At 43.9% G+C, this 26,685-nt stretch overlaps 2 protein-coding genes across 2 annotated transcripts; both read left to right on the top strand.

Moving 5' to 3' along the window:
* On the top strand, positions 1-1,095 carry LOC147246074 (homeodomain-interacting protein kinase 2-like). Its single transcript, XM_086183435.1, has 6 exons — positions 1-131; positions 218-341; positions 500-622; positions 727-777; positions 861-998; positions 1,090-1,095. Exons 1-6 carry the CDS (start codon positions 1-3, stop codon positions 1,093-1,095), a joined length of 573 nt encoding a protein of 190 aa, XP_086039561.1.
* Positions 1,096-12,959: 11,864 nt separating this feature from the next.
* Positions 12,960-14,864, top strand: LOC147246073 (homeodomain-interacting protein kinase 2-like). The gene is made up of 8 exons (XM_086183434.1): positions 12,960-13,016; positions 13,118-13,303; positions 13,718-13,899; positions 13,986-14,109; positions 14,269-14,391; positions 14,496-14,546; positions 14,630-14,767; positions 14,859-14,864. Exons 1-8 carry the CDS (start codon positions 12,960-12,962, stop codon positions 14,862-14,864), a joined length of 867 nt encoding a protein of 288 aa, XP_086039560.1.
* The last annotated feature ends 11,821 nt before the right edge of the window (positions 14,865-26,685 follow it).

The following is a 26,685-nucleotide window of genomic DNA, read 5'->3' as shown; positions in this document are numbered from 1 at the left end:
ATGAAACCAGAGAACATCATGATGGTGGACCATGTCAGGCAGCCGCTCAAAGTCAAGCTCATTGACTTTGGGTTGGCGTTTCAGGTCTCAGCGAGCCACATCGGAGCGGAGCTGCAGACGTTGTGGTACAGGTTAGTAACAGAGACACTGGAACCTCCATTTTCTTCTGTCAGTGGTGAGAACAGGAGTCATGTTGTGGTTCTCTTCCTCTCGTCAGAGCTCCTGAGATCCTCCTTGGAGCCCCGTTTAACGAGGCCATCGATGTGTGGTCTCTGTGGTGCATTGCTGCAGAGCTGCTGACTGGGATCCCACTCTTCCCTGGGCACAGTGAGGCTGAAATGGTCAGTATGGTGCAGTGCTACACTTGGAAATTCACAACAAGCAATGGTGATGTAAAGAGGAGTAGTGAGCGAGAGATGGGTCACTTATTTCAAGTATTCTTTTGTGTAAAGCAACAAATGGAGGTAAACCTGGTGCTCTCATTGTGTCCTTCCTTCAGATGGAGTACATCCTGAGGACAGCGGGGCAGCCACCCGACAGCGTCCTCCACCTCGGCCTCTACACCCTCTACTATTTTTATGCCCAGGGTGAGGAAGGAGTCTTCAAGCAGTGGACAGCAAAGGTAATTCCAGCAACTGAGAAGGACTTCATCCCTCCATGAGGTCCTTCAGTCCGTCAGCCTGCATTTAGCTCTCATGTGCTAACTGAAAAATGTCTTTTCTGTAGCCACACGTGGAGGTTCCTGACCCCATGAGGACCCTGATGGATCTGGTTATGGTGGGCTGCACCAGAGCACGAGAACATACAACACAACCGTCTCTGAGTTCCTAACCTTTAAGTTTTATTCTGTTGCCACACAGATGTTCTTGGAGGGCCAGGACCTGGATGACCTGGCAGACTTCCTGGACCTGCTCAGTCAGATGCTGGAGGTGGATCCTGAACGCCGCATCACGCCGGACCAAATCCTCCAGCATCCATTTCTAACAGGAAGCCACCAAGTAGGCCCCATCACCAGCAGCCCAGCGCACCACTTTGATTGGTTCGTGTTCATCAGTGCTGATGTGAAGGTGTTGGACTGTTGTCTTTCAGGCTTGAATCCTGCTTGGACCAAATGGCTTCCACTCAGGCAACGGTGAGGAGGACTCCTGGTCTATCCAGGTGAGTTCAGCCGCTTTCACCTTTCATCCTGGGGTCAACTGGCTAAGATGTTTAGCCTAGCATTAGCATGCAGCTTAGCACTTGATTTAAAAGAAATGTCTTTTGCTAGCAATAGAATAAAAACTTTTGTCCATCTTGACTTAACATTTTAGTTTGAAAGATGCTTTTGTTGGATGAAGAAGAGTTATTTTACGGCATTATATTGTTAAAATACTTTTGTGTCAAATTTTCAAGTCCATTCAGGGCAGAATCAGCAAACTGGATTAGTCTATCTATGGTTTTATGTTTTGAGAATGAATGTGAGGCAAAGAAAACACATCATTTTAACTTCCCTGTTTTTGACTTTTGTCAGTGGTTAAATTTAAATGACACTATTGACCGTAAAGCTGTTGTCATGTTTGATTGTAGGCTAAATAGGTCATGCTAATTAGCTTAGCATTAGCATCTGTTCTTATCATTTCAGAGTGAAAAACCCTTTGTGCTTAGTGAAGCATGGACGCATTTTTCCTGCATCATCCTCTCCTACCAGCTCAGGGAGAGGGAAGGTAAGAGGGAGGGAATCATTTTCTCTCATGTGGTTTCGTTTCCTGCATCACAACAGCATTTAGAAGTAGAACATGAATTGGCTCAGTTACAGAACGTGACCTGCAGTCTTTGCAGGATTCAGCTCTATTCCATGGAACCAGTATAACCAGTGTGATCATTATTACCAGTTTTATCGGTTTATGATACTTTTAATCATTTGGAATTTTAATCCCACCATATTTTGCCACTCGTCGACGTCGTATAATAATTGTAGTCTGGTAGCCGTCGGTATTTTAGTGGTTTGAATTTAAATTATGCTGCCAGTCTCACTCTGTACAGGAGAGGTCCTGCTGTACTTTGTGCTCAGACCAACATTCCACTTTACTGATCCATTTCTTCCTCTCCTGTTTTGGAGGAGAAATAGATCAGTATTTGTCACTTTGGTCTCTACTGCGTTTTTTTGGGGGGGGTAAAGTCAGGCGGTGTAACACAGACGTTTCTTTTCTGCGCCCATCAAGACACCGAGGTTTCTCCAACACCTGAGGTCTCCTGGTTCTACTGGTCCAGTGTGAATCGGGCTTTCAAAGCTCATTGTAGTCAGGATGCCACAAAATGCAATGCTGGCTCTCATATGCTGTTGCTCATGCAGGTTTTGCTTTCCCTTTCATGTAGCATCAAAAAGCAAAAAGGCACTGGTAATGGTACTCCTGGTTTACTGGGACGGGGTTCGATTCCCTGCGGTGTCTTGCTGATTGATTGGCCATTTCCTGAAAGGTGATGTCACTTCCACTCTTTACTCTCTGTTTCAATGGTCATGAAGGGATGTGTGACACCTACATTTAGTGATATCTGTCCTTGACATGGACGTGGTTCCACTTGGTTCTTTGCTCTCAGCTTCGTAGACTTGTGGTAGGAAAAGACTCAAATTAATACAAGAAAAAAAGGAGAACTAGAATGCCACGAGCAGCTCAACTCTAAGCATGTGATGGCTTCTCCTTCTCGCTCTCCTCTCTCCTGCTCAGTGTGCCACATGTTCAGTCACTCCTCTGCCTCCTTTGGTGGAACAGATAAGTGCGTTAAATGTAGTTTGTTTGTCGCGTTGGAGTAGAGGCTTAACAGTTAGCTTAACAATTAGATCCAAACAATTGGCCGCTACAGCTGCTGCAGCTGTTAGCTGGTGTGGACTGCTTTAGCTTAGCCCCGAGCGGCCGGGAAACCAGGGCGGCTGGGTGACTGTCCGAAGGAAGCATTGTCCTGAACAGAAGCCTGCTGTCAGTGACCAACCACCAATTCATGTCTCGAATAGGTTCTGTGTTCATTTGCGAAGACGATGTCGGACTCTGTCGTGCCTCTGGACCCCTGTCTGAGGGGACCAGCGACGACATGTTTAGCCGTTTGTCGTCGTTCAACCGCTGGCTGTTGAGGTGGCGTCCAGCAAACCAAGTGGGCTTCATAGATAATTGGAAAACTTTCTGGGGGCGACCTGGTCTGATTCGGAGAGACGGCATCCATCCCACGTTGGACGGAGCTGCTCTCATTTCCAGAAATATGACCCAGTTTATAACGGAACCAAAACCCCCACAACCCAGAGTTCAGACCAGAAAGCAGAGCTGCCGTCTTACACGCGTCTCTGCGCGTCCGTTAGGGCACTTACCCACCCACAACCCCATAGAGACTGTGTCTGTCCCCCGACCACGTCAGTTTATTCACTCCAATTCTACTTGTAGAGGAGTCACTCAGAAAAACTGAATCAAAATGAACACAACCACTAAATTAACTCAAAAGAATATGAAAATTAGATGTGGACTATTAAAGGTGCCATAGAGAGGTTGGACGGGGTATTAATTCTTGTTCTGTGGTGTGATATGTCACCCCACAAAAAATGGTTGGGTCTATAATGGCTCAGAAGCTTCCTAAAAGGCTCTCTGAAAGCGCTATGTTACCATGTTGGGTTTAGACTGCGTCGTTTGTCCCTATTGTGGTCGTTTCTGACCTCATCTGGCAACCTTATTATTTTCGCAAGTGCATGAGTTTACTGCGATCGGTTGCCGTGGTTTATGTGGCAACCTCATTTAACCACTACCTGGTGATTGGCTGCCCTCACTGTCATTGAAAAGAAAGGACTCCCACTCTCTCGGCTAACTGTCGCCGGTGCTAACTGTGAGTGCTACTGTCAATTGACAACATTCCATATCATACAACAACATTCGTAAGATAAGATACCAAGTAGCCACGGTCCATTCGCGGATCCAGCCGTATATGTTCGAGCCAGAATCGGAGGAGGAGGAGGAGGAGGAGGAGGAGGAGGAGGAAGAACAACAACAACAACCAGACAGGCTTCAAGTACACGTTTCTCAATGGTAGGTTCTTTGATTGTTTTTGCAGTAGCATGTTGCTATATTATTGTACTAGTTATGATGCTTAAATTACACTCAAGCCAAAATAAATAAATAAAAACATATTTTTAAAGGCTTTGTGGTTCATCACGCTTCCTTTTTGTTTGGGGTCTAACTCATCAGGCTAAACATTCATGAAATAAAGGTGCTGGGTGGGTCAACAATAACGAAGGCTTGGGGCTATTCCCTGCTTGTGGTTTGGAGCCAAAAGTCCGGTGTGAGTTCAGAATTGCTGTACTAGTCTTGGAACATAAAAGTGGTATTGATCAAGCATTCATAAATAATAATATTAATCATAAATATGTATCATTTTAATAACAAATATTTATCATTAATAACAATTTATCGATCAATATTTATCATAAATATTTAACAAATAGACTGGGGAATGACAGGAACAAGAGTACTACATAAGAAATGGTTACTATATTATTGCAACTGTATGCCCTTCAATGCAGCCACTTTAGGCAAACCCCATCAGTGAAAGCAAAGTGTGACATCTGATCAATCACTGCCTATTTGTCAATAACCAGGTTCTTATGTGGAAACTGCGTTCGTACGCCCACGGAGAGAGAAAACATGTGCTGCAGAGAGATCGAACAGGTGCTAACAAATGAACTCCATCCACCTGCACACAGCCAGGACACATTTTTCATGTGAATGACTCGTATAACGTTATGAATGCATTACCTTGTTTGGCGACGCAGGTTACACGACGAGTGAGCCAGGTACCCAACCACATAACATGCATGACTTACCATCCTGGCCTAGAACCAGTTTGTCTCAATATATGTGCGCTCCAAAACGCCTTGAATGTCTACAGAGCCGACCACGGCCGTTTGACACTCCAAGGAAGGGGAAGGTATGGCAGATGATCACCCCCTGATAATGTAATTACACTACTACTACTATTTCTACCACCACCACCACTGTTAACTACAATCGGTTGCTACATACAAAGAAAAAGGGAAACAGAAGTACAAGCCGTTTATTTATTTAGAACAGTAGTTCTCAAAATGTGGTCCAGGAACCACTAGTGGTCTGCGAGACACTTGTCAGAGAACAATAACAATACCACAATACTACTACAATAAGGCAGTACTGTAATTTCACGTAAAAATATAATTCTATATGTATATAAATAACAACTAAGATTGTGGCGCCTAAAACTTGAGCGAGCCCAGCAGGTGGTCCCATAAAAAAACAAAACATGTTGGGACAAAGGGGTCCAGGGTCTGGAAAAGTTTGAGAAACACTGATTTACAGAATCAAACAGCATAAACCACACTCCAAACTGTATAAGAATGAATGTGCATTATGGCTTGCAGGCAGTGCAGATTCTTGGCCTATCGCTAGTTTGTGTCCTTAGCTTCCTGAGGTCGGCCTGCTTTCATTCATTTTTTTCCCACAATAAAGATCTAATTTCACTCCAGCAGCTGTTCTGTCTTGAATTCTAATGACATTAAAGCTCCAGAAGATGGTGAAGCAGGACTGAACAAACAAGCGTCAGATATTTAACAACATAATACGATGAAGGAAGCATTGCAGAGTTACATGTCGTATTCATTGGTTAAAAAAAAAAAATCATGAGACCATTAATTATGAGTGATATCACAACACGATCAAATCACTGCAACGTGAATATTTTTGAGGCCAATTGGGACGTTTTTGGACGATGAAAAAAAAGTTAAATTTTGCTGTTAATTACCCCAAAGGTTTTTTTAAAACATTTGTTTTGTCCCAGCGACACAAAAAAAATTAGTCTTCAAAAAATAATTCAACCATCCATAAGTTACCTAGCCCTTTATTAGACAATTTCTGAAACAATATTTAATAAAAGCTTTCACATGGACAGATCAACATTGGCAGCTGCCATCTGTGAGAGGTGGTAACAAGGAGGACATGGGACGATGTTTTGGTGCATCACTAATTAGTGTTTGCTTTCTCTCTGTAGCCCACTTGGAAATCACTGACGTAATATGAAGATATTCATCTGAAAATATATGATTTAAGATGAGGCATGGCAATTAGATTTATTTAAGCCTGTCCATGTGCACAGCAACTCAAAAAGCTTCAAAAATCTCAGAAAAAAATGATGGAAATGCAAAGGAAGCAGAGTAAAAACAGCAATAATTAAAATCAAAATCACATTTTGATCAAAACAGATGGATTGAGATTCATGTCGTGAAACCATAAGCTGTTATTTTGCTTCTTGATTGCTGGTGACGTAAGCTGCTGTAGCTATCTCAAACATTTGTGAAAGTTTGGCGTCTTCTCGCTCTCTTGCTATGACTGGGGGGGGGGGGGGGGGCAAAAACCTGCTGCAGGGTGGGAACTTGGAAGCACCGCCACAAACTGAACTGCTAATGATTGATTTTAGAGGAATTGTGAAATGATGACATAAAAAGAATTCATTTTTTTTTCCATCAGAAGAGTTTTCTCAAATTTCAATAAAACCTTCTAAATCTGAGATGGTTTGCTCATCCCAGTCCTTCATGGAGAGAGAACTCGAGACTTTCACTCAAAGACTCGTCCTCTTGAACCTCCTCCTCCTGCCGGGTCTTTGCTGCTGGCAACGAACAACAGGAAACTGAAAATGAGTGCTGAAGGCATTCATTTGAATTAGAAAACAGAAGATGGACCCTGAGATGAACACAGCAAACCTACCTTTCTTCATCTTGCTGTGTTTTGATGTGGATGTGATGGAAAGTCTGAAACCTTAAATCAATATGAATGCGATCGTATCCGTATCCTTTCACTCCTGGTCAGTGTCACAGTAAAAAATGAGATTTGCAAACAGCCTCTGTGGTGCATCTGTGGTGTCCCACCTGACACGTCTCTTTGGTCTTTTGGAAGGAAATAATTTCCCAGGATTCTTTGCACCCATGTTCATTTTATCCCTGTTTTTTGTCCTGCACAGAAGTTCTGATTGATGTTTCACAACTTCGTGGTTTGTCTGTGACCACACACGTCATATCAAGGTTATCTGTATCTTTTTTAATGTCAAAATACACTGATATCATCTACATATAGAGTTATATACCTATATCTCTATATGTAGAGATATAGGTATATACATGTATATATACATAATTATATGTAAATGCATATATTGATATGTATATACATAAAAACATATTTATATAAACTTCATTTATAGAATAAATATGATAAAATATGCTCAAAATGTTTCAAAGCTGACTCTTGCTGCTCTGACAGTCATAGAGGGAACATGTTGGGGTCTGGTCCCTGCCGCAGGCTGGAGTTTAAGCCTTCATCTGAATATCTGGTCCCTGGTGGCCATTTGGGACCTGACCAAAGCTGGTAGGTCCACAGAACAGGAGCAAAGAGGACTGGCATCTGTGGTAGCATGAGTCCGCCGCAGTAGAGGTAGGGTAGTGGGTAAGGAGGCAGGATGGGAGGCATCATGACTCCTCTGTAGTGGGGGTACTGCTGATCATATGGGAGGTGAGACGGTTGTCCTCCCTGGTGATGCAGGTTGCCTTGGTAGTATGCCTGGCCCCCCTGGTGGTGGGGAGCATTGTTGAAGGTTCCCTTGCCCCACTGGTAATGGGGGTCCATTTCATGGGTTGCATAGGCCCCCTGGAAGTATGGGATGCCTTCAATGGTTGCTCCATCAACCAGGTGATGGGGGACACGTTCATGAGTTGCATGGGCCCCCTGGAAGTGAGGGGCACCATCAAAGGTTGCTTCATCAACCAGGTGATGGGGGACACCTTCATGAGTTGCATGGGCCCCCTGGAAGTGTGGTGTGCCTTCAATGGTTTCCTTGTCGACCTGGTGGTGGAGGGGGCCTTCATCAGTTGCCTCTTGAACTTGATCGTGGGGGACAGCGTCAAAGGTTGCCTCGTCAACCAGGTGGTGGGGGGCCCCTTCATAAGTTGCAGGGGCCCCCTGGAAGTATGGGATGCCTTTAATGGTTGCCTTGTCAACCAGGTGATGGGGGGCCCCTTCATAAGTTGCTTGGGCCCCCTGGAAGTATGGGATGCCTTCAATGGTTGCTTCATCAACCAGGTGGTGGGGGGCCCCTTCATAAGTTGCATGGGCCCCCTGGAAGTATGGGATGCCCTCAGTGGTTGCTTCATCAACCAGGTGGTGGGGGGCACCTTCATAGGTTGACTTGTCAACCTGGTGGTGGATGAGCCTTTCGTTTTTTGGCTCACTCACCTGGTGGTTGAGGGAACTATCATACGTTGCCTGCCCCCCCTGGATCTGGGGGGCGCCCTCGTAGGCTGCCTCGTTAACCTGCTGGTGAGAGCCACCTTCAACGGTTGCCTCATCAACTTGCTGGTTTGAGGCACCTTCATCGACTGCCTCGTCAACCTGGTGGTGGTGGGGACCTTCATCAGCTGCCTCATCAACTTGGTGGTGGTGGGGACCTTCATCGACTGCCTCTTCAGCCTGGTGGTGGTGGGGACCTTCATCGGCTGCCTCATTAGCTTGGTTGTGGTGGGGAACTTCATTGGCTGCCTCATCAGCATGGTGGTGGGAGCTACGCTCATCTGTCAACATGTCCCCATCATAACCAGGGATGCGTCCGTAGATGTCCTGTCTCCCCTCATGCTCGGGAAAGTCGTCATTCTTCCTCCACCATCTATCCATGTGACGCTGGGGGATGCGTCTCATCAGAGGGAAGTATCTGGTAAAGGCACGGGCCTTGCCCCTCTGAAAGAATTGGCCTCCACAGCGTCTAACTTTCCTGGCACGGGCCAGTTTCAGCTTGTAGTCCCCGTAAAAGATACGTGTTTCAAGGATTGGCTGAATGGGGACATCCTTATCGAAGTGCACAATTGCGTATCCTCTGTAGCCTCGTTTGTGTCGAATGGCATTCACGCGTCCAAATGTCTCAAAGTAGTCCCAAATTTCATTTTCCACCACGTGCTCGGGAAATCCAGTGAGGTAGATGGCGTGGGGATCAATGACAAGTTCTGTCTGCTGGTACTCCATCATCAGTTATCAGATAAATGTGTTCACGACTGTTGTTCTGAAAATATCTTTATGTGACCAAGCTGGCAGATTTATTTATACTGTCAGAGACAAAGAGGGTTTAATTCATCATTCTGACTTGAACACTGAGAGCACCAGACAAAATTCTGAGAGCTCAGAATTTTGACTGCATCACACACACACACACACACACACACACACACACACACACACACACACACACACACACACACAAACCTCAAATGTTATTGTTGTTTGTTGTTCACACCTTTTTTGCCTGTCCCATTTTTTTTCCTTTTTATTTTTTTAATGAAGCAATGAACACAATTCAGGAAACGTGTACAGCTTCAAGGAGTTTAAATAGCCAATGATGGAAAGAAGCAGGGAGAAGAAAACCTTCCTGTTCCTGACCCTTGCGCATCAATAAATCATCGTTTGTCATTGTCTGTCAATCACAGTTTCTCAGTAACCAATGACAACACAAAACACAGTCACAGAAATGTAGACAAACCAGTTACCTGATGCCTTCATTCCATCTAATCGTTCTGTCTTTATAATTAATGATGGGATGTTCTTGAGCCTAAAGATATTCGTTTAGACCTTTCAATCAGTCGGTGAGGAATTCGACAGTTAAACCACAATACCAGAGACACACATCTGCTCTGAAGTATTGGTGCAGTCTGATGCTTCAAATTAAGTGTCCCTCCAGGCTGCTCCGCCTCTGAATTTAACAATTTTTTGTAAATATTCTAGTAATATTCCCCTTTTCCCCCTTCTATGTGAAGCTAATGAGGCCTGTAATTCAGTTCTATCTGTAAGTTTTAACAGTCCTGATTCTCCCTGGGCTGGGCTCCAACCTGCAGGAGGTCTTCTCAAGGAACAAAACTAGTAAATTGTCAGACGGTCCGATGGTCCACTCATCATCCTTGTCCCGTCTCCAGTGCGTCACCAGAAAAGAAACCGAGCGTCTTCTCAGACCATCGCAAAATGCACTTGAGAACAATATACTGTATATATATGTATATTAATACAAACAATCAACTGAAATACAAACATATATATGCGTGTATGTATGTGTATATATATATATATTAACTGACGCCTTTCATTCTGGAGGACAGTGTCCTTTTGTCACTGCTGTATAAGTAGTGGTTTGATCCCTCTGATATGTAATCACGTATGACATCAATAGTTTATGATTACTAAAGCAGCCACGGAGGAGCACATGGAGGTCGAGCTAGTTTACACTACTGTATACACAGTTAGCTAGTTTTTATATAGAGTATATGACTGACCATCTTCCTCAAAATGTAGCCCTCCTCAATGAGTCCCGTTGAGCCGTGTCATCCAGTAAAGCACACAAGCACACAAAGGGGATGAAGTCAGGGTGACCAAACTGGACTTTACATCTCACAACCCTGCACACATAAAACCCAATAACTTCATAAGTTGATGGATAATGTCATCAAATATCGCGACTGATGTTGTAATAGCATCTTCACCGATGCATCAAAAAGCAACAAGGCACTGGTAATGGTACTCCTGGTTTACTGTAAGCCACGCCTATGGTCAGTTTAGAGTCTGGATTAACCTGGTCCCCTCTTGATGTCTTTGGACTGTGGAGGAAGCTGGAGTACCAGAGACAACTCACGCAGGAACAGGGAGAACATGCAGACTCCACCCATAAAGATCCTGTGCTCCAGCCGGGGCTCCAACCCAGAACCTTCTTGCTGGGGGGGCCACAGTGCTGACCACTGCTCCACCGTGCTGCCCTCGAAATAACCTCTTTGTATATACGTCTATGTGTGTATTTGTATTTTTCCCAGTGTGTAAATGAATTTTTTGGATTGTTCCTCTTCTCTGAGTGAGTCTTTATCCGGCCCCTGTCAGTCCTGGATACGTATGAATGTCTGCATGTTAGGTTCATTTATTAATGCGACCGACTGATTTGTGTCCATTCATACAGGAAGAACTGCACTCCATCAAATCTTTTTAGGCCTGGGTTGAAACGTCCAAGATGTTAAAATTTTTTGACTTTTCCTTCTTTTAGATTTGAACTGGGAAAGTTAGATTTGAACTGGGAAAGTTAGATTTGAACTAATAGGACTCTGTTGTATGTTTTGTTTTTTATTGTCTCTGAATGTCTCCAGTAGCTTGTTGGGCTCATCTACATGAGAGTGATGTGATTGGTTGCTGGCTTGTAGTCGTTGCTCTCAGGCAGATTTCCATTCACAAGAACTGGTAGCCTGAAGAAGGTCTAGGACTGAAGCGTCAAGATACTGTTGAGGTTGGACAGAGTGTGGGAATACTTTTGTTACATACAAGAATTAGATTGTATTATATTTATATGTAACATCTGAAAAAACAGTTGTGTACATACTTATGCTGCTTATTTTTTATTTTTATACATTTTGAAATACAGATGTTTTAACTTTTCGATTTATCTCATTAAAGATTGATTTATGTTGCACTTTTGTCTGTCGTTTTTCTCCCCAATGCTGCTGTAACAACAGAATTTCCAGAGTCCAGGATGAAGAAAGTTTATCTTCTTTTATTATAATATTTGTTCAATTTGAATTGAAAAATAACTAATTGGTGTGTTGGTGATGAGGCTTTTTTCAAATTACAGGAAGCTATTATTTGAATTTCCATTGCTGCACAACATCAAAGATATTAAGGGGTGACGTCATTGTGATTGACAGCATAAAGCCGTCCAGTCACTTGATCAGTTAGTTGGTTCCTGGACTCCAGACAGCAACCTGCTGTCTCTTGGTCAAGAATCAGCTTCATTAAACACTTGAGACATCAACACAACACCTTCTACCAGCAGCTGTCATTTGGTGAGTTCAGTAAATCTTCAACATCTAGTAGTAAACTGTCTGATGGGTTTTCTTCAGGGGGGGAAATAGATTGTTGGTTTAGCCCACTAGCATGTCCGCTAGCGTTAGCAAGCCTCACTGCTAGCAAGCTACCGGTCTCTCTTACCACGTTGGCTGTGAATAATTTACTTTAATTTCATTAAAAACTGTAGCTTTGAAGTTGAGAACTTGAATTGTGAACTTTTGAAAAAAAATTGTCGCAGATCTGTGTTTTATTCCTGCTGTGGGTTTGTGTCATTATCAAATGTATCTGCATTTTAAAATTCAAGAAATGGGAAAACTGCATGTAAAGAAACATACTGTGGTATCATTTCTGACATGAATCTGGGTGTATGAATAGTACCAACACAGTTTTTATCTTCATATGAGTGTATTATTTTTATTTGTGTGTTTGTTAATTTAGCTAGCACTCCTCGTTAGCGCGCTTTGTTAGCATTAGCATGCCGCTCGGCTAGCAACCGACTGATGCTTTTTTTCTCGGTTTTTCTCTGAATAATTCACTTTAATTTCATCAACAATTATCTGACAGACCATTTTCAAAGGAACATTGTCCTGCTTTGAGGTTTTGTTGGTGTAAAAACACGTGAATACTTCAGTCACTCTGTCTGGAGGTCTGTTTATGTTTGACGTCAAAAGTCAAGGTCATTGACAGTCCCACTTGCTGACACAACCACCATGTTGTTCCTCCATTGGAGGTTTTTAAGGTTGAAGCAAGTGTTGATTGACTGACCCTGACACAGGACTTTCAGTGACATGGCTTTCTGACGGTCAAGACTTTGTTGTACGTCTGCTGCTTCAAAGTGAAAAGTCAGAGAGACGAACCAGAAATGAACATTTCAGGGATTTATAAAGACTCGAATGTTATATTTTCTCTGTTTTCTCAACAGAATATTCCATCATGGGAGAACTGAACCCTGGTTTCAGACTGGGGGATATCATTTTTACTGAATCCTCTGTGTACACTGTGGAGAAAATCTTGGGGGCTGGCGCTTTTGGGGAAGTCGCCGAATGTTGGAGGAGCGACACAGACAAAATGGTCGCAATAAAACGGATCCGGGACAAACAGAACATCCTGGCGGCAAAAGAGGAGGTGAACACAAGTTTCTTTGAACAGTATTTAACTTCCATGGCTCTGAAAATCCACCACATTCCAATACAGGTTGTTTTCTCTCTCTCTCATACCTTTAACAGGAGAAGATGCTGAGATTATTGATGAGCAACAACGGCAATAATTTCAACATTGTTGGATGGAACGGGTCGTTCATCCACGAGGGAGCGTTCTGCATGGAGTTTGAGAGACTGGACATCAGCCTCTTTGAATTCCTGGGGCGGCGCCGGGCTCTCTCACTCAGAGAGATCAGCCCCATCCTCCATCAGGTGTGTTTCCACAGTTTTTAGCTTAACTTACCAACGAAAGTGGGAAAATAGAAGACTAAAAGTTTTCATTTTAAGAACTAAATGTTCATGTGTATTTTGCTGAGTATGAAGCCAAGTGGTTCCATCAGGGAGAGAATAAATTGGTGGATTCTAATCAATGGAAGTAGATGCTAAAGTTGACTCAGTCATTATTTGCAGTGTGAAACTGCAGGTGTTGGGTTGTCCTGCATCACTTCATTTGTATTCTCTCATTAAAAACTACAATCACGCCAGGCTTCGTTGTCAACTGCCAAAATATGTTTTAAATACACAATGTTACATTTTCCACTGTGTAAAAACGATCCTCCATCACATGTTGATGACGTTCCACTGCAGTGAAGCTGACTTCAAGGTTTCTATTTTTCATGGTTTCAGCTCGCAATGGCGCTCCTTTTTCTGCGGAGCCAGAGAATCGTCCATGCCGACATGAAACCAGAGAACATCATGATGGTGGACCATGTCAGGCAGCCGCTCAAAGTCAAGCTCATTGACTTTGGGTTGGCGTTTCAGGTCTCAGCGAGCCACATCGGAGCGGAGCTGCAGACGCTGTGGTACAGGTTAGTAACAGAGACACTGGAACCTCCATTTTCTTCTGTCAGTGGTGAGAACAGGAGTCATGTTGTGGTTCTCTTCCTCTCGTCAGAGCTCCTGAGATCCTCCTTGGAGCCCCGTTTAACGAGGCCATCGATGTGTGGTCTCTGGGGTGCATTGCTGCAGAGCTGCTGACTGGGATCCCACTCTTCCCTGGGCACAGTGAGGCTGAAATGGTCAGTATGGTGCAGTGCTACACTTGGAAATTCACAACAAGCAATGGTGATGTAAAGAGGAGTAGTGAGCGAGAGATGTGTCACTCATTTCAAGTATTCTTTTGTGTAAAGCAACAAATGGAGGTAAAACCTGGTGCTCTCATTGTGTCCTTCCTTCAGATGGAGTACATCCTGAGGACAGCGGGGCAGCCACCCGACAGCGTCCTCCACCTCGGCCTCTACACCCTCTACTATTTTTATGCCCAGGGTGAGGAAGGAGTCTTCAAGCAGTGGACAGCAAAGGTAATTCCAGCAACTGAGAAGGACTTCATCCCTCCATGAGGTCCTTCAGTCCGTCAGCCTGCATTTAGCTCTCATGTGCTAACTGAAAAATGTCTTTTCTGTAGCCACACGTGGAGGTTCCTGACCCCATGAGGACCCTGATGGATCTGGTTATGGTGGGCTGCACCAGAGCACGAGAACATACAACACAACCGTCTCTGAGTTCCTAACCTTTATGTTTGATTCTGATGCCACACAGATGTTCTTGGAGGGCCAGGACCTGGATGACCTGGCAGACTTCCTGGACCTGCTAAGTCAGATGCTGGAGGTGGATCCTGAACGCCGCATCACGCCGGACCAAATCCTCCAGCATCCATTTCTAACAGGAAGCCACCAAGTAGGCCCCATCACCAGCAGCCCAGCGCACCACTTTGATTGGTTTGTGTTCATCAGTGCTGATGTGAAGGTGTTGGACTGTTGTCTTTCAGGCTTGAATCCTGCTTGGACCAAATGGCTTCCACTCAGGCAACGGTGAGGAGGACTCCTGGTCTATCCAGGTGAGTTCAGCTGCTTTCACCTTTCATCCTGGGGTCAACTGGCTAAGATGTTTAGCCTAGCATTAGCATGCAGCTTAGAACTTGATTTAAAAGAAATGTCTTTTGCTAGCAATAGAATAAAAACTTTTGTCCATCTTGACTTAACATTTTAGTTTGAAAGATGCTTTTGTTGGATGAAGAAGAGTTATTTTACGGCATTATATTGTTAAAATACCTTTGTGTCAAATTTTCAAGTCCATTCAGGGCAGAATCAGCAAACTGGATTAGTCTATCAATGGTTTTATGTTTTGAGAATGAATGTGAGGCAAAGAAAACACATCATTTTAACTTCCCTGTTTTTGACTTTTGTCAGTGGTTAAATTTAAATGACACTATTGACCGTAAAGCTGTTGTCATGTTTGATTGTAGGCTAAATAGGTCATGCTAATTAGCCTAGCATTAGCATCTGTTCTTATCATTTCAGAGTGAAAAACCCTTTGTGTTGAGTGAAGCATGGACGCACTTTTCCTGCATCATCCTCTCCTACCAGCTCAGGGAGAGGGAAGGTAAGAGGGAGGGAATCATTTTCTCTCATGTGGTTTCGTTTCCTGCATCACAACAGCATTTAGAAGTAGAACATGAATTGGCTCAGTTACAGAACGTGACCTGCAGTCTTTGCAGGATTCAGCTCTATTCCATGGAACCAGTATAACCAGTGTGATCATTATTACCAGTTTTATCGGTTTATGATACTTTTAATCATTTGGAATTTTAATCCCACCATATTTTGCCACTCGTCGACGTCGTATAATAATTGTAGTCTGGTAGCCGTCGGTATTTTAGTGGTTTGAATGTAAATTATGCTGCCAGTCTCACTCTGTACAGGAGAGGTCCTGCTGTACTTTGTGCTCAGACCAACATTCCACTTTACTGATCCATTTCTTCCTCTCCTGTTTTGGAGGAGAAATAGATCAGTATTTGTCACTTTGGTCTCTACTGCGTTTTTTTGGGGGGGGGTAAAGTCAGGCGGTGTAACACAGACGTTTCTTTTCTGCGCCCATCAAGACACCGAGGTTTCTCCAACACCTGAGGTCTCCTGGTTCTACTGGTCCAGTGTGAATCGGGCTTTCAAAGCTCATTGTAGTCAGGATGCCACAAAATGCAATGCTGGCTCTCATATGCTGTTGCTCATGCAGGTTTTGCTTTCCCTTTCATGTAGCATCAAAAAGCAAAAAGGCACTGGTAATGGTACTCCTGGTTTACTGGGACGGGGTTCGATTCCCTGCGGTGTCTTGCTGATTGATTGGCCATTTCCTGAAAGGTGATGTCACTTCCACTCTTTGCTCTCTGTTTCAATGGTCATGAAGGGATGTGTGACACCTACATTTAGTGATATCTGTCCTTGACATGGACGTGGTTCCACTTGGTTCTTTGCTCTCAGCCTCGTAGACTTGTGGTAGGAAAAGACTCAAATTAATACAAGAAAAAAAGGAGAACTAGAACGCCACGAGCAGCTCAACTCTAAGCTGGTGATGGCTTCTCCTTCTCGCTCTCCTCTCTCCTGCTCAGTGTGCCACATGTTCAGTCACTCCTCTGCCTCCTTTGGTGGTACAGATAAGTGCGTTAAATGTAGTTTGTTTGTCGCGTTGGAGTAGAGGCTTAACAGTTAGCTTAACAATTAGATCCAAACAATTGGCCGTTACAGCTGCTGCAGCTGTTAGCTGGTGTGGACTGCTTTAGCTTAGCCCCGAGCGGCCGGGAAACCAGGGCGGCTGGGTGACTGTCCGAAGGAAGCATTGTCCTGAACAGAAGCCTGCTGTCAGTGACCAACCACCAATTCATGTCTCGAATAGGTTCTGTGTTCATTTGCGAAGACGATGTCAGACTCTGTCGTGCCTCTGGACCCCTGTCTGAGGGGACCAGCGACGACATGTTTAGCCGTTTGTCGTCGTTCAACCGCTGGCAGTTGAGGTGGCGTCCAGCAAACCAAGTGGGCTTCATAGATAATTGGAAAACTTTCTGGGGGCGACCTGGTCTGATTCGGAGAGACGGCATCCATCCCACGTTGGACGGAGCTGCTCTCATTTCCAGAAATATGACCCAGTTTATAACGGAACCAAAATCCCCACAACCCAGAGTTCAGACCAGAAAGCAGAGCTGCCGTCTTACACGCGTCTCTGCGCGTCCGTTAGGGCACTTACCCACCCACAACCCCATAGAGACTGTGTCTGTCCCCCGACCACGTCAGTTTATTCACTCCAATTCTACTTGTAGAGGAGTCACTCAGAAAAACTGAATCAAAATGAACACAACCACTAAATTAACTCAAAAGAATATGAAAATTAGATGTGGACTATTAAAGGTGCCATAGAGAGGTTGGACGGGGTATTAATTCTTGTTCTGTGGTGTGATATGTCACCCCACAAAAAATGGTTGGGTCTGTAATGGCTCAGAAGCTTCCTAAAAGGCTCTCTGAAAGCGCTATGTTACCATGTTGGGTTTAGACTGCGTCGTTTGTCCCTATTGTGGTCGTTTCTGACCTCATCTGGCAACCTTATTATTTTCGCAAGTGCATGAGTTTACTGCGATCGGTTGCCGTGGTTTATGTGGCAACCTCATTTAACCACTACCTGGTGATTGGCTGCCCTCACTGTCATTGAAAAGAAAGGACTCCCACTCTCTCGGCTAACTGTCGCCGGTGCTAACTGTGAGTGCTACTGTCAATTGACAACATTCCATATCATACAACAACATTCGTAAGATAAGATACCAAGTAGCCACGGTCCATTCGCGGATCCAGCCGTTATGTTCGAGCCAGAATCGGAGGAGGAGGAGGAGGAGGAGGAGGAAGAACAACAACAACAACCAGACAGGCTTCAAGTACACGTTTCTCAATGGTAGGTTCTTCGTTTGTTTTTGCAGTAGCATGTTGCTATATTATTGTACTAGTTATGATGCTTAAATTACACTCAAGCCAAAATAAATAAATAAAAGAATATTTTTAAAGGCTTTGTGGTTCATCACGCCTCCTTTTTGTTTGGGGTCTAACTCATCAGGCTAAACATTCATGAAATAAAGGTGCTGGGTGGGTCAACAATAATGAAGGCTTGGGGCTATTCCCTGCTTGTGGTTTGGAGCCAAAAGTCCGGTGTGAGTTCAGAATTGCTGTACTAGTCTTGGAACATAAAAGTGGTATTGATCAAGCATTCATAAATAATAATGTTAATCATAAATATGTATCATTTTAATAACAAATATTTATCATTAATAACAATTTATCGATCAATATTTATCATAAATATTTAACAAATAGACTGGGGAATGACAGGAACAAGAGTACTACATAAGAAATGGTGACTATTATTGCAACTGTATGCCCTTCAATGCAGCCACTTTAGGCAAACCCCATCAGTGAAAGCAAAGTGTGACATCTGATCAATCACTGCCTATTTGTCAATAACCAGGTTCTTATGTGGAAACTGCGTTCGTACGCCCACGGAGAGAGAAAACATGTGCTGCAGAGAGATCGAACAGGTGCTAACAAATGAACTCCATCCACCTGCACACAGCCAGGACACATTTTTCATGTGAATGACTCGTATAACGTTATGAATGCATTACCTTGTTTGGCGACGCAGGTTACACGACGAGTGAGCCAGGTACCCAACCACATAACATGCATGACTTACCATCCTGGCCTAGAACCAGTTTGTCTCAATATATGTGCGCTCCAAAACGCCTTGAATGTCTACAGAGCCGACCACGGCCGTTTGACACTCCAAGGAAGGGGAAGGTATGGCAGATGATCACCCCCTGATAATGTAATTACACTACTATTACTATTTCTACCACCACCACCACTGTTATCTACAATCGGTTGCTACATGCAAAGAAAAAGGGAAACAGAAGTACAAGCCGTTTATTTATTTAGAACAGTAGTTCTCAAAATGTGGTCCAGGAACCACTAGTGGTCTGTGAGACACTTGTCAGAGAACAATAACAATACCACAATACTACTACAATAAGGCAGTACTGTAATTTCACATAAAAATATAATTCTATATGTATATAAATAACAACTAAGATTGTGGCGCCTAAAACTTGAGTGAGCCCAGCAGGTGGTCCCATAAAAAAACAAAACATGTTGGGACAAAGGGGTCCAGGGTCTGGAAAAGTTTGAGAAACACTGATTTACAGAATCAAACAGCATAAACCACACTCCAAACTGTATAAGAATGAATGTGCATTATGGCTCGCAGGCAGTGCAGATTCTTGGCCTATCGCTGGTTTGTGTCCTGGTGCTGGGGATTTCTTGGCCGGAGTGCACGAGTCATTATACCATCCTGTGTTGTGCAGCGAATAAGGACGGAGTTCCCTGACACCACTGGCGAGTATGTCGGATTCAGACCTCCCCTTGACTGAAACGCGACAAGTGCTGAGCAACTGCATCCTCCATTGTCGGTCAGTCAAGTGTGCTGCAGATATTTGGTGGGACTGGTTTTCCCTGTAGCTCCTTGATGTATGGGTGAGGATCCTGGACAATTGAGTCAAACACCAGCACTATCAGATTGTTGGCATAACTTGTAGATGTAAAACTTTTTGATTGCAGTTCATGTATTTTATTGTATTATTTGTAATTTGTTGCACACCATCATTTACACTGTAAATGTATACGTTGTGTTTTCCTTCATACATGTGTGAATCACTCACCAAATGTTGCATCTGTTTTGACTGGCTTGACAACATGGCCTCCCTTTTTTGCCGTGGGAAAGGACATCTTGAAAATCGGCTTTCCTCTTGCGGAGGTCTTCTGAGGACGGTCACTGTTCTCATTGAAGTGCAGGGCAGCTCGGTACAATCTAACACAGACATGTTTGAGGCATGTGTTACTAAAGAGGTCAGGTTATGCTGCGAACACACCGAATGCGACAAAAGCTACATGAAGCTCAGAGCAGCACTCCAGGTATGAATTTGACATTATACAGGAAGTGACACCATCGACCATTCACAACAAAACCAGTGCTTCTTTGACTCAGTGAAGTCCTACAGGAGCTCCTTTCAGTCCAAATTACGATGAATTAAATGTAAATGTATCAAAGAGAAGATACCTGCACAGCATTCCCATGTAGGGACGGACCACATTCTTTGGTGCAAATCTCAGGATGAGACTGTGAAATGACTCCACAGTGGAGGTCTGGTACTGTGGGCTCAGTTTCTCCACGTCGCTGAGCAGTCGCTTGTTTGTGATGACCCGGTGCACACGGTTGAATGCTGGCGAGCCTTGAGAAAGGTAATGAGGTTGTGTTAATTTGGATAATGACTGTCCACAGAATTAATACGTGACTCCATGTACCAAAGTTGGCTTCAGCACGTGCATTCCTGAGATATAGGCCATTTGCACAGTTACAGTGCATTACTGTTCAGCATCATTTCCTGCTCCAGAGTCAATTACATATCTGGTCTGAACCACTTTCCACGGGCCCTTGCATGCTTTGGACGATGTAGGCATTTGGGGAATGCCGGGTTGGGATGTACATGGATGTTCTGCAAGTGGTTGACCAGGGACAACCATTTCGACACCTTATCCGATCCGTATTTGGAGGATGTGGCTGTCCAGTGGAGGTGGTTGGTGATGCTGCAGTGCCATATTTTCACCACCAAATCCGAGTCTCTGTCTTTAGAGATCTTGTCGATCTTCTTGGACAACCCTAACATACAAAGGAAGAGCAAATTACTGATTACAATTCAATACTTGTGAAATGAAGCAACCAAGATCCTTTACTACTTTGTCCTTATTGATGTGGTGCAAAGTGTGAAGGTATGAGGCTGTCATCCTATGTGTTCCTATTGGCTACAGTGCAAACATGCAATCAGTATTTCAAATGCACTCTTACAGCAACAGTGACAATAAATCACGTCACGCCGGACGAAAACGAAAATGACGACGTCAGACCCCTTTTTTCCATGACAATAATGAGACTAAGACGAACGTCACCATCGCCCTGTAAGACTAAAATGTGACGAAATTGTATACATTTTCCTCTGACAAGAACGAGACAAGACTAAATTGTTAGTGGGTGGACGATCAAAGTTTCAAAACATGCGGGGTTTTTTCCGCCAACTATAACATGCGTGCAATGTCAATCAAGAGCTCAAACATCAGAACGGAGCCAGCTGTAGCTGTTGGTCCTAATGGTCACGCCCCCATCATCAGTACACACCCACTTAAAGCCTCTCGCTTGCGCACACACACATGCACACACAGAGACAGTCTGGGCCTGTCTGCAGCGGACGAGACACACACCACGGCAGCAGCAGCGGTGTCGGGTGGTCGTAAAAAGAGGGATGATTAAAGCATAGCTTTCGTCTATGTTAGGCTCGCCCTGTGATGTAGTTTCTTTTTTGTATTAAGCCTAAAGTTTGGTGGTGGTGGTGGTGGTTCCACCTCCCCCGTGGTGCAGAGACCACTTCCTGGTGCTACATGCTAAAGCTAGAATGAATGGGGCTGCCAGGGGCCCCGCTAATGTTGGCTGGTTTAAACCAGCCCTTCTATTAATTTAGCATGTTATGAATAAAACCCCTGTCCATTTGTGGACCACCCGTCGAACACGGTTGTCTTCAGACCTGTTGCTGTTCCCTATCTAAGCAACACACGTGGATGCTTTAACCAATAATAGCAGCTAAAGCCAATATGTAGGACATATGGTCATTCATATGGACGTCAAGTGTGCTTTTATTTTTTGTTTAATCCTTTTTTATTGTGATACAATACTCATATTGTGTGCCAGTGTGTTGTCTGCATCTGCAACAAAATAATACAAGTAAAAGGTAGAGAAAGAAAAAGAGGGGAAAAAACTCACCTATGAAAGTTAGATCAGTTTCAGTGTGCTTCATTCTAACATCTGTATTGGCCTTGTAGATAAATTTATTCATATATTTGCTTTAACTGTAGATGAATCCATACATATATCTTTGCTAAAACTGTAGTTAAATTCATACATATATTTACTCAAAATAGAGTGCAGGAAACACAAGGCAGTGAAGCACAGACCAGACTGTATCAGAGTGGACGGGTGAAAAGGTCACAACAGGGAATAGCAGGAGTGTAGCTCATGGCTAGCATCACTCCCTCAAGCTAATTTAGTCAGAACAAAGTCCACAGAATTTCTACGGTAGCATGAAGTGGTGGGAGTCAGAAGTAGATAAGAGCAAGGTCGTGAATCAGGAAAAAGAGAGGTTTGATCTTCACAGCTGCAACAAGAAGTCTACAATGGGAACAGATGGTGCTGGCACGCGGTCAGACAGAAGATTCTGCAAAATAACACGAAGATCAAAAATACACACTTGCACGCAGAAGCGATCACATAAGCACCTCCTTGTAACACATAAACCTGGAGAGATAGTTAGATCGTTGGACTTCTTGCCCCAACGCCAGGGACGACGCATCTGCGTATGCTGACTCCAGGATAGGGGAAGACCATCTCCAGAGCTCTGGATTCTTTCCTGTTAATCTGAATAAATTGTTTTGAACTAACTAGAAGGTGTCCTCTCCAGATTTTGAACAGCGCAATATAGAGTCTGTGGGTCCTTCTGATTGATTAATGATGACTTGTTGAAAAAATTCCTACAGCCTATTAAGTACATACACATATGTTTTATTTCTAGGTATCTTTGATATTTGACTAAAACCTTTTTGAGTTTTCGTCGACTAAAACTAGACTAAAACTATCAAGGATAGAAATGACTAAAATGTGACTAAAACTAAGAAGCATTTAGTCCAAAAGACTAAGACTAAAACTAAATCTAAAATGCCTGCCAAAAACAACACCGAAGTGAATACGGTGACTGCAGGGATGGTTCTCACTTCAATGAAAACACCATTTTGGCAGAAGACGAATTCAGAATTGTCCTTGGCTTGTATGTTGATGACTTTGATGTTGCAAACCTGCTAGGTACATCTAAAACAAAGCATAAGCTGTGCGTAGTGTATTGGGTTCTTTCCAATCTACACCCTGAGTACCGCTCATCCCTCTATGCCATACAGTTAACTGTTTTGTGCAAGGTAAACACAGTTAAAGAGAAGGGGTATCATGAAGTCCTGCGTCCCCTTATTTGGGACCTTGTATCACTTGAGGAGAAAGGAGTTTATATATCATATAAAAGTTGGGAACCTGCATGTTCTCCCTGTGCCTGCGTGGGTTCTCTCTGGTACTCCAGCTTCCTCCCACAGTCCAAAGACATCAAGAGGGGACTAGGTTAATCCAGGCAAGGCAAGGCAAGGCAATTTTATTTGTAGAGCCCGTTTTCACCACCAGTTTGTCTCAAAGGGCTTCACATGGCATCATAACAACATCCTCTGCCCTCAGAGCCTCACATCAACTGAGGAAAAACTCCATAGAAAACCCTTTTAACAGGGAAAAATCTGAGAAACCTCAGGGTGAGCAACAGAGGAGGATCCCTCACCCAGAACGGACAGACGTGCAGTAGATGTTGTTACAGACAAGAAAACAGTTTACAATACAAAATGTGGGAAACACGGAAATGTTAATAACAGTTGAAGAAGGAAGCTTCTGGTAGGGGAGGCAGGGAGAGCAAGCCAGCTTGATGGGGGACTGGATGGTAGACTGGTTCATGGAAGGGGAGCGCAGGCCGGTGTAACAGTAGGGAATAAGAGGGGGGGGGGGGGGGGCGATGCAGGCGGCGGTTGGAGCTCTGGTGGATCTGTGGAAACACAGAGAGACTGCGAGACACCAAGGCCAAACTACAAAGTGCAACAAGTAATGGTAATGACAGTTCCAAAAATGTGCAGGGAGGAGAGGAGGAGGGAGGGGGAGAGGAGAGGAGAGGAGGGAAGGGCTCAATGTAACCTGATGTGTCCCCCAGCAGTCTAAGCCTGTAGCAGCATAGCTATCAATGGTTCAGAGCTACCTGAACCAGTCCTAACTGAAGGCTCTGTCATAGGGGAAGGTCTTAAGCCTGGACTTAAACGTAGTTAAAGTGTCTGCCTCTCTGACCCATGGAGAGATGCTGGTTCCACAGTAGAGGAGCCCGGTAACTAAAGGCTCTACCTCCCAGTCTGTTTTTATTGATACTGGGAATCACTAAAAGACCTGCATTCTGGGAGCGGAGTGCTCTGGTGGGACAGCAGGGACTAATGAGCTCTTTCAAATAGGATGGGGCTTTATCATTGAGAGCCTTATAAGTTAGCAGAAGGACTTTGAAGTCGATTCTAGATCCTACAGGAAGCCAGTGGAGAGAAGCTAAAGTGGGAGAGATGTGTTCTCTCTTCTTAACTCCCGTCAAAACCCTCGCTGCAGCGTTCTGGACCAGCTGGAGACTCTTTAGAGAGTATTTAGGACATCCTGACAGGAGAGAGTTGCAGTAGTCCAGCCGAGAAGTGATAAATGCATGCACCAGTTTTTCAGCATCACTCTGGGAAAGGATATTCCTAATCTTAGCGATACTTCGCAGATGGAAGAAGGCGGTCCTAGTCACATGCTTTATGTGGGAGCTGAAGGAAAGGTCCTGGTCAAAAATGACCCCAAGGTTCCTTGCAGTTGTACTCGGAGTTAGGGTGATGCCATCTAGAGTAGAGATCCGATTCAAGAGTGTGTCCCTGTGGTGTTTAGGTCCAAAAATGATTACCTCAGTTTTATCTGAATTGAGCATTAAAAAGTTAGAGGACATCCAGGGTTTAATGTCTTTCAGGCAGTCTTGCAGATGAGTAAGCTGGCTTGTGTCGTCTGGCTCCATCGACAAATAAAGTTGTGTGTCATCTGCATAACAGTGGAAGTTGATCGAGTGCTTCCGGATTATGTCACCTAATGGGAGGATGTAAAGAGTGAAGAGAATCGGTCCTAAAACTGAACCCTGTGGTACACCATATGTAACTCTGCTATACTCCGAATGGTCATTATTAACATTAATATTGATATTAATCCAGACTCTAAATTGACCGTAGGTGTGGCTGTGAGAGCCAATGGTTGTCTGTCTCTATGTGTTGGCCCTGCCATGGACTGGTGACCTGTCTAGGGGGAACCCCGCCTCTCACCTGAAGGCTGCTGGGATAGGCTCCACCCCCCAGTGATAATCATGGATTGATATTCCGATATTTCATGATAGTAAGCATCTAATTTCTCATTCTCTTGAAATTCTAGATGAACAGGGCAGACTGATGTAACACCAGTTTATGCCATGACACCTCCAGTCGTTGGCTCCTTATCGTGCATTTGTCTTTTAAATGTGCGCATCGAACAAAAATGTGGTAGTATGGCTTTCAGGGGCTATCCAGCTGAAGCACACTAGCAGGGGGGGAATGTCCAGGTTATGTCTTCACACCCTTCTCTCTCCAAATACTCCTCTTGTGGGAATTTTTATTTTTACAACACACACACACACACACACACACACACACACACACACACACACACACACACACATATCTTTGCAGCTGAACACTGAAATGTATGTTATTTACACAGTGAGGCGTGATGTAATGCATATATGCTGACATAATCATCCTCATAAACCATTTAGATAATCTGAGTATCATGAAGAACAGATGAGGATCCAACACCAAGCTGCTAATAGCATCAAGAAGTGGAGCACAAATTAAATTTCTCTGAAGCGGTTTCATTTTCCTGAAAGCCTGCTTTGACTCTCCTAACCATGACTCATCAAGAATGGAATGATAGGCGTGTTTTAGTGTAGCTGAAGGAAATGCCTGCATGTGTGCCTGTCTTCTGCTCCACCAGCACAATCATGAACGAATGCAATGCAAATAAAAGAAACCAAACACTGACATTCATAGTCATTACTTTTGATGTTTAGCTGCAGGATACACCTGTGCTCTCTTTCCCTGGCTCTGGAAGTCCAAGTAATCTTTTCTATTTGACCTTTTTTTTTTTTTTAACAAATCTTGAAGGGCACAGACTAAAAAACTGGTACAAATTCGGTGTGGGTGTGGGGGTGTGGGTGTGGGAGTGGGAGTGGGAGTGGGAGTGGGGGACCAAAGGCCACACGGGGTCGTACTTTTAGCTAAATGCTAAAATCCCATGTTCCCTTTTCAAGTTAAGCCCTTGCATGAGCACAGATTGATGAGAGCAGCTGTACAACAGTGAAAGTAGTTTCTCATCACTGAATTTATTGAAGTCAGAGTAGTAAAGTTTTGGACAGTAATTACAAAATATTTACAGTAAGAACAAACGCCATTTAGGGCCGTGTTTAAAGTAGAAGTCACAGGGAAATGAGGAAATACAGACACATTATTAGCTTTCAATTTCCGCATTAGTTTGGTCATTTTACTCATTTTTCTAAACAAGGAGTGAGGAAGCTGAGAGCGGTCAGAATTGTGATTAATTTTTCATGCTGTTATCTTGCAGTGTTTATTCCAGTGGTGAATGTGATGAACAACCTTAATTGTCTTTGTACAAGCAAACTCTGTTTTAGAGAAAAATGTGTCGGATGGCCTTTGACTGATGCATGCTAACACTTCCACTACCATTCACTGTGCTACGCTAACGAGCTGTCAGTCAGCAGGTTTCTCTGGGTCTCCTGCTCAAATGAGTCTGGCTCGAGGAAGGATGGCAAATGGGGATATTTCCCAAAAGATGTTTCTCTGTTTTCCCGACACTGTAAATGTAAAAAAAACCAAACAACTACTTTACACTTCATAAATGGCTCAGAAAAATGACTCCCAGCTCCTTCCGATGCTTTTTGTGACACTGTTTGCTGTCTGGACACTCTAATCCAACGATTTGTATTCTTATCATGAGTAGTA

Source organism: Aulostomus chinensis, chromosome 17 (assembly GCF_037954235.1).
Source record: "Aulostomus chinensis isolate RoL2024-O1b breed Wild chromosome 17, RoL_Achi_v1.0, whole genome shotgun sequence".
NCBI lineage: Eukaryota > Metazoa > Chordata > Actinopteri > Syngnathiformes > Aulostomidae > Aulostomus > Aulostomus chinensis.
This window is presented reverse-complemented; position numbering and strand designations above follow the sequence as displayed.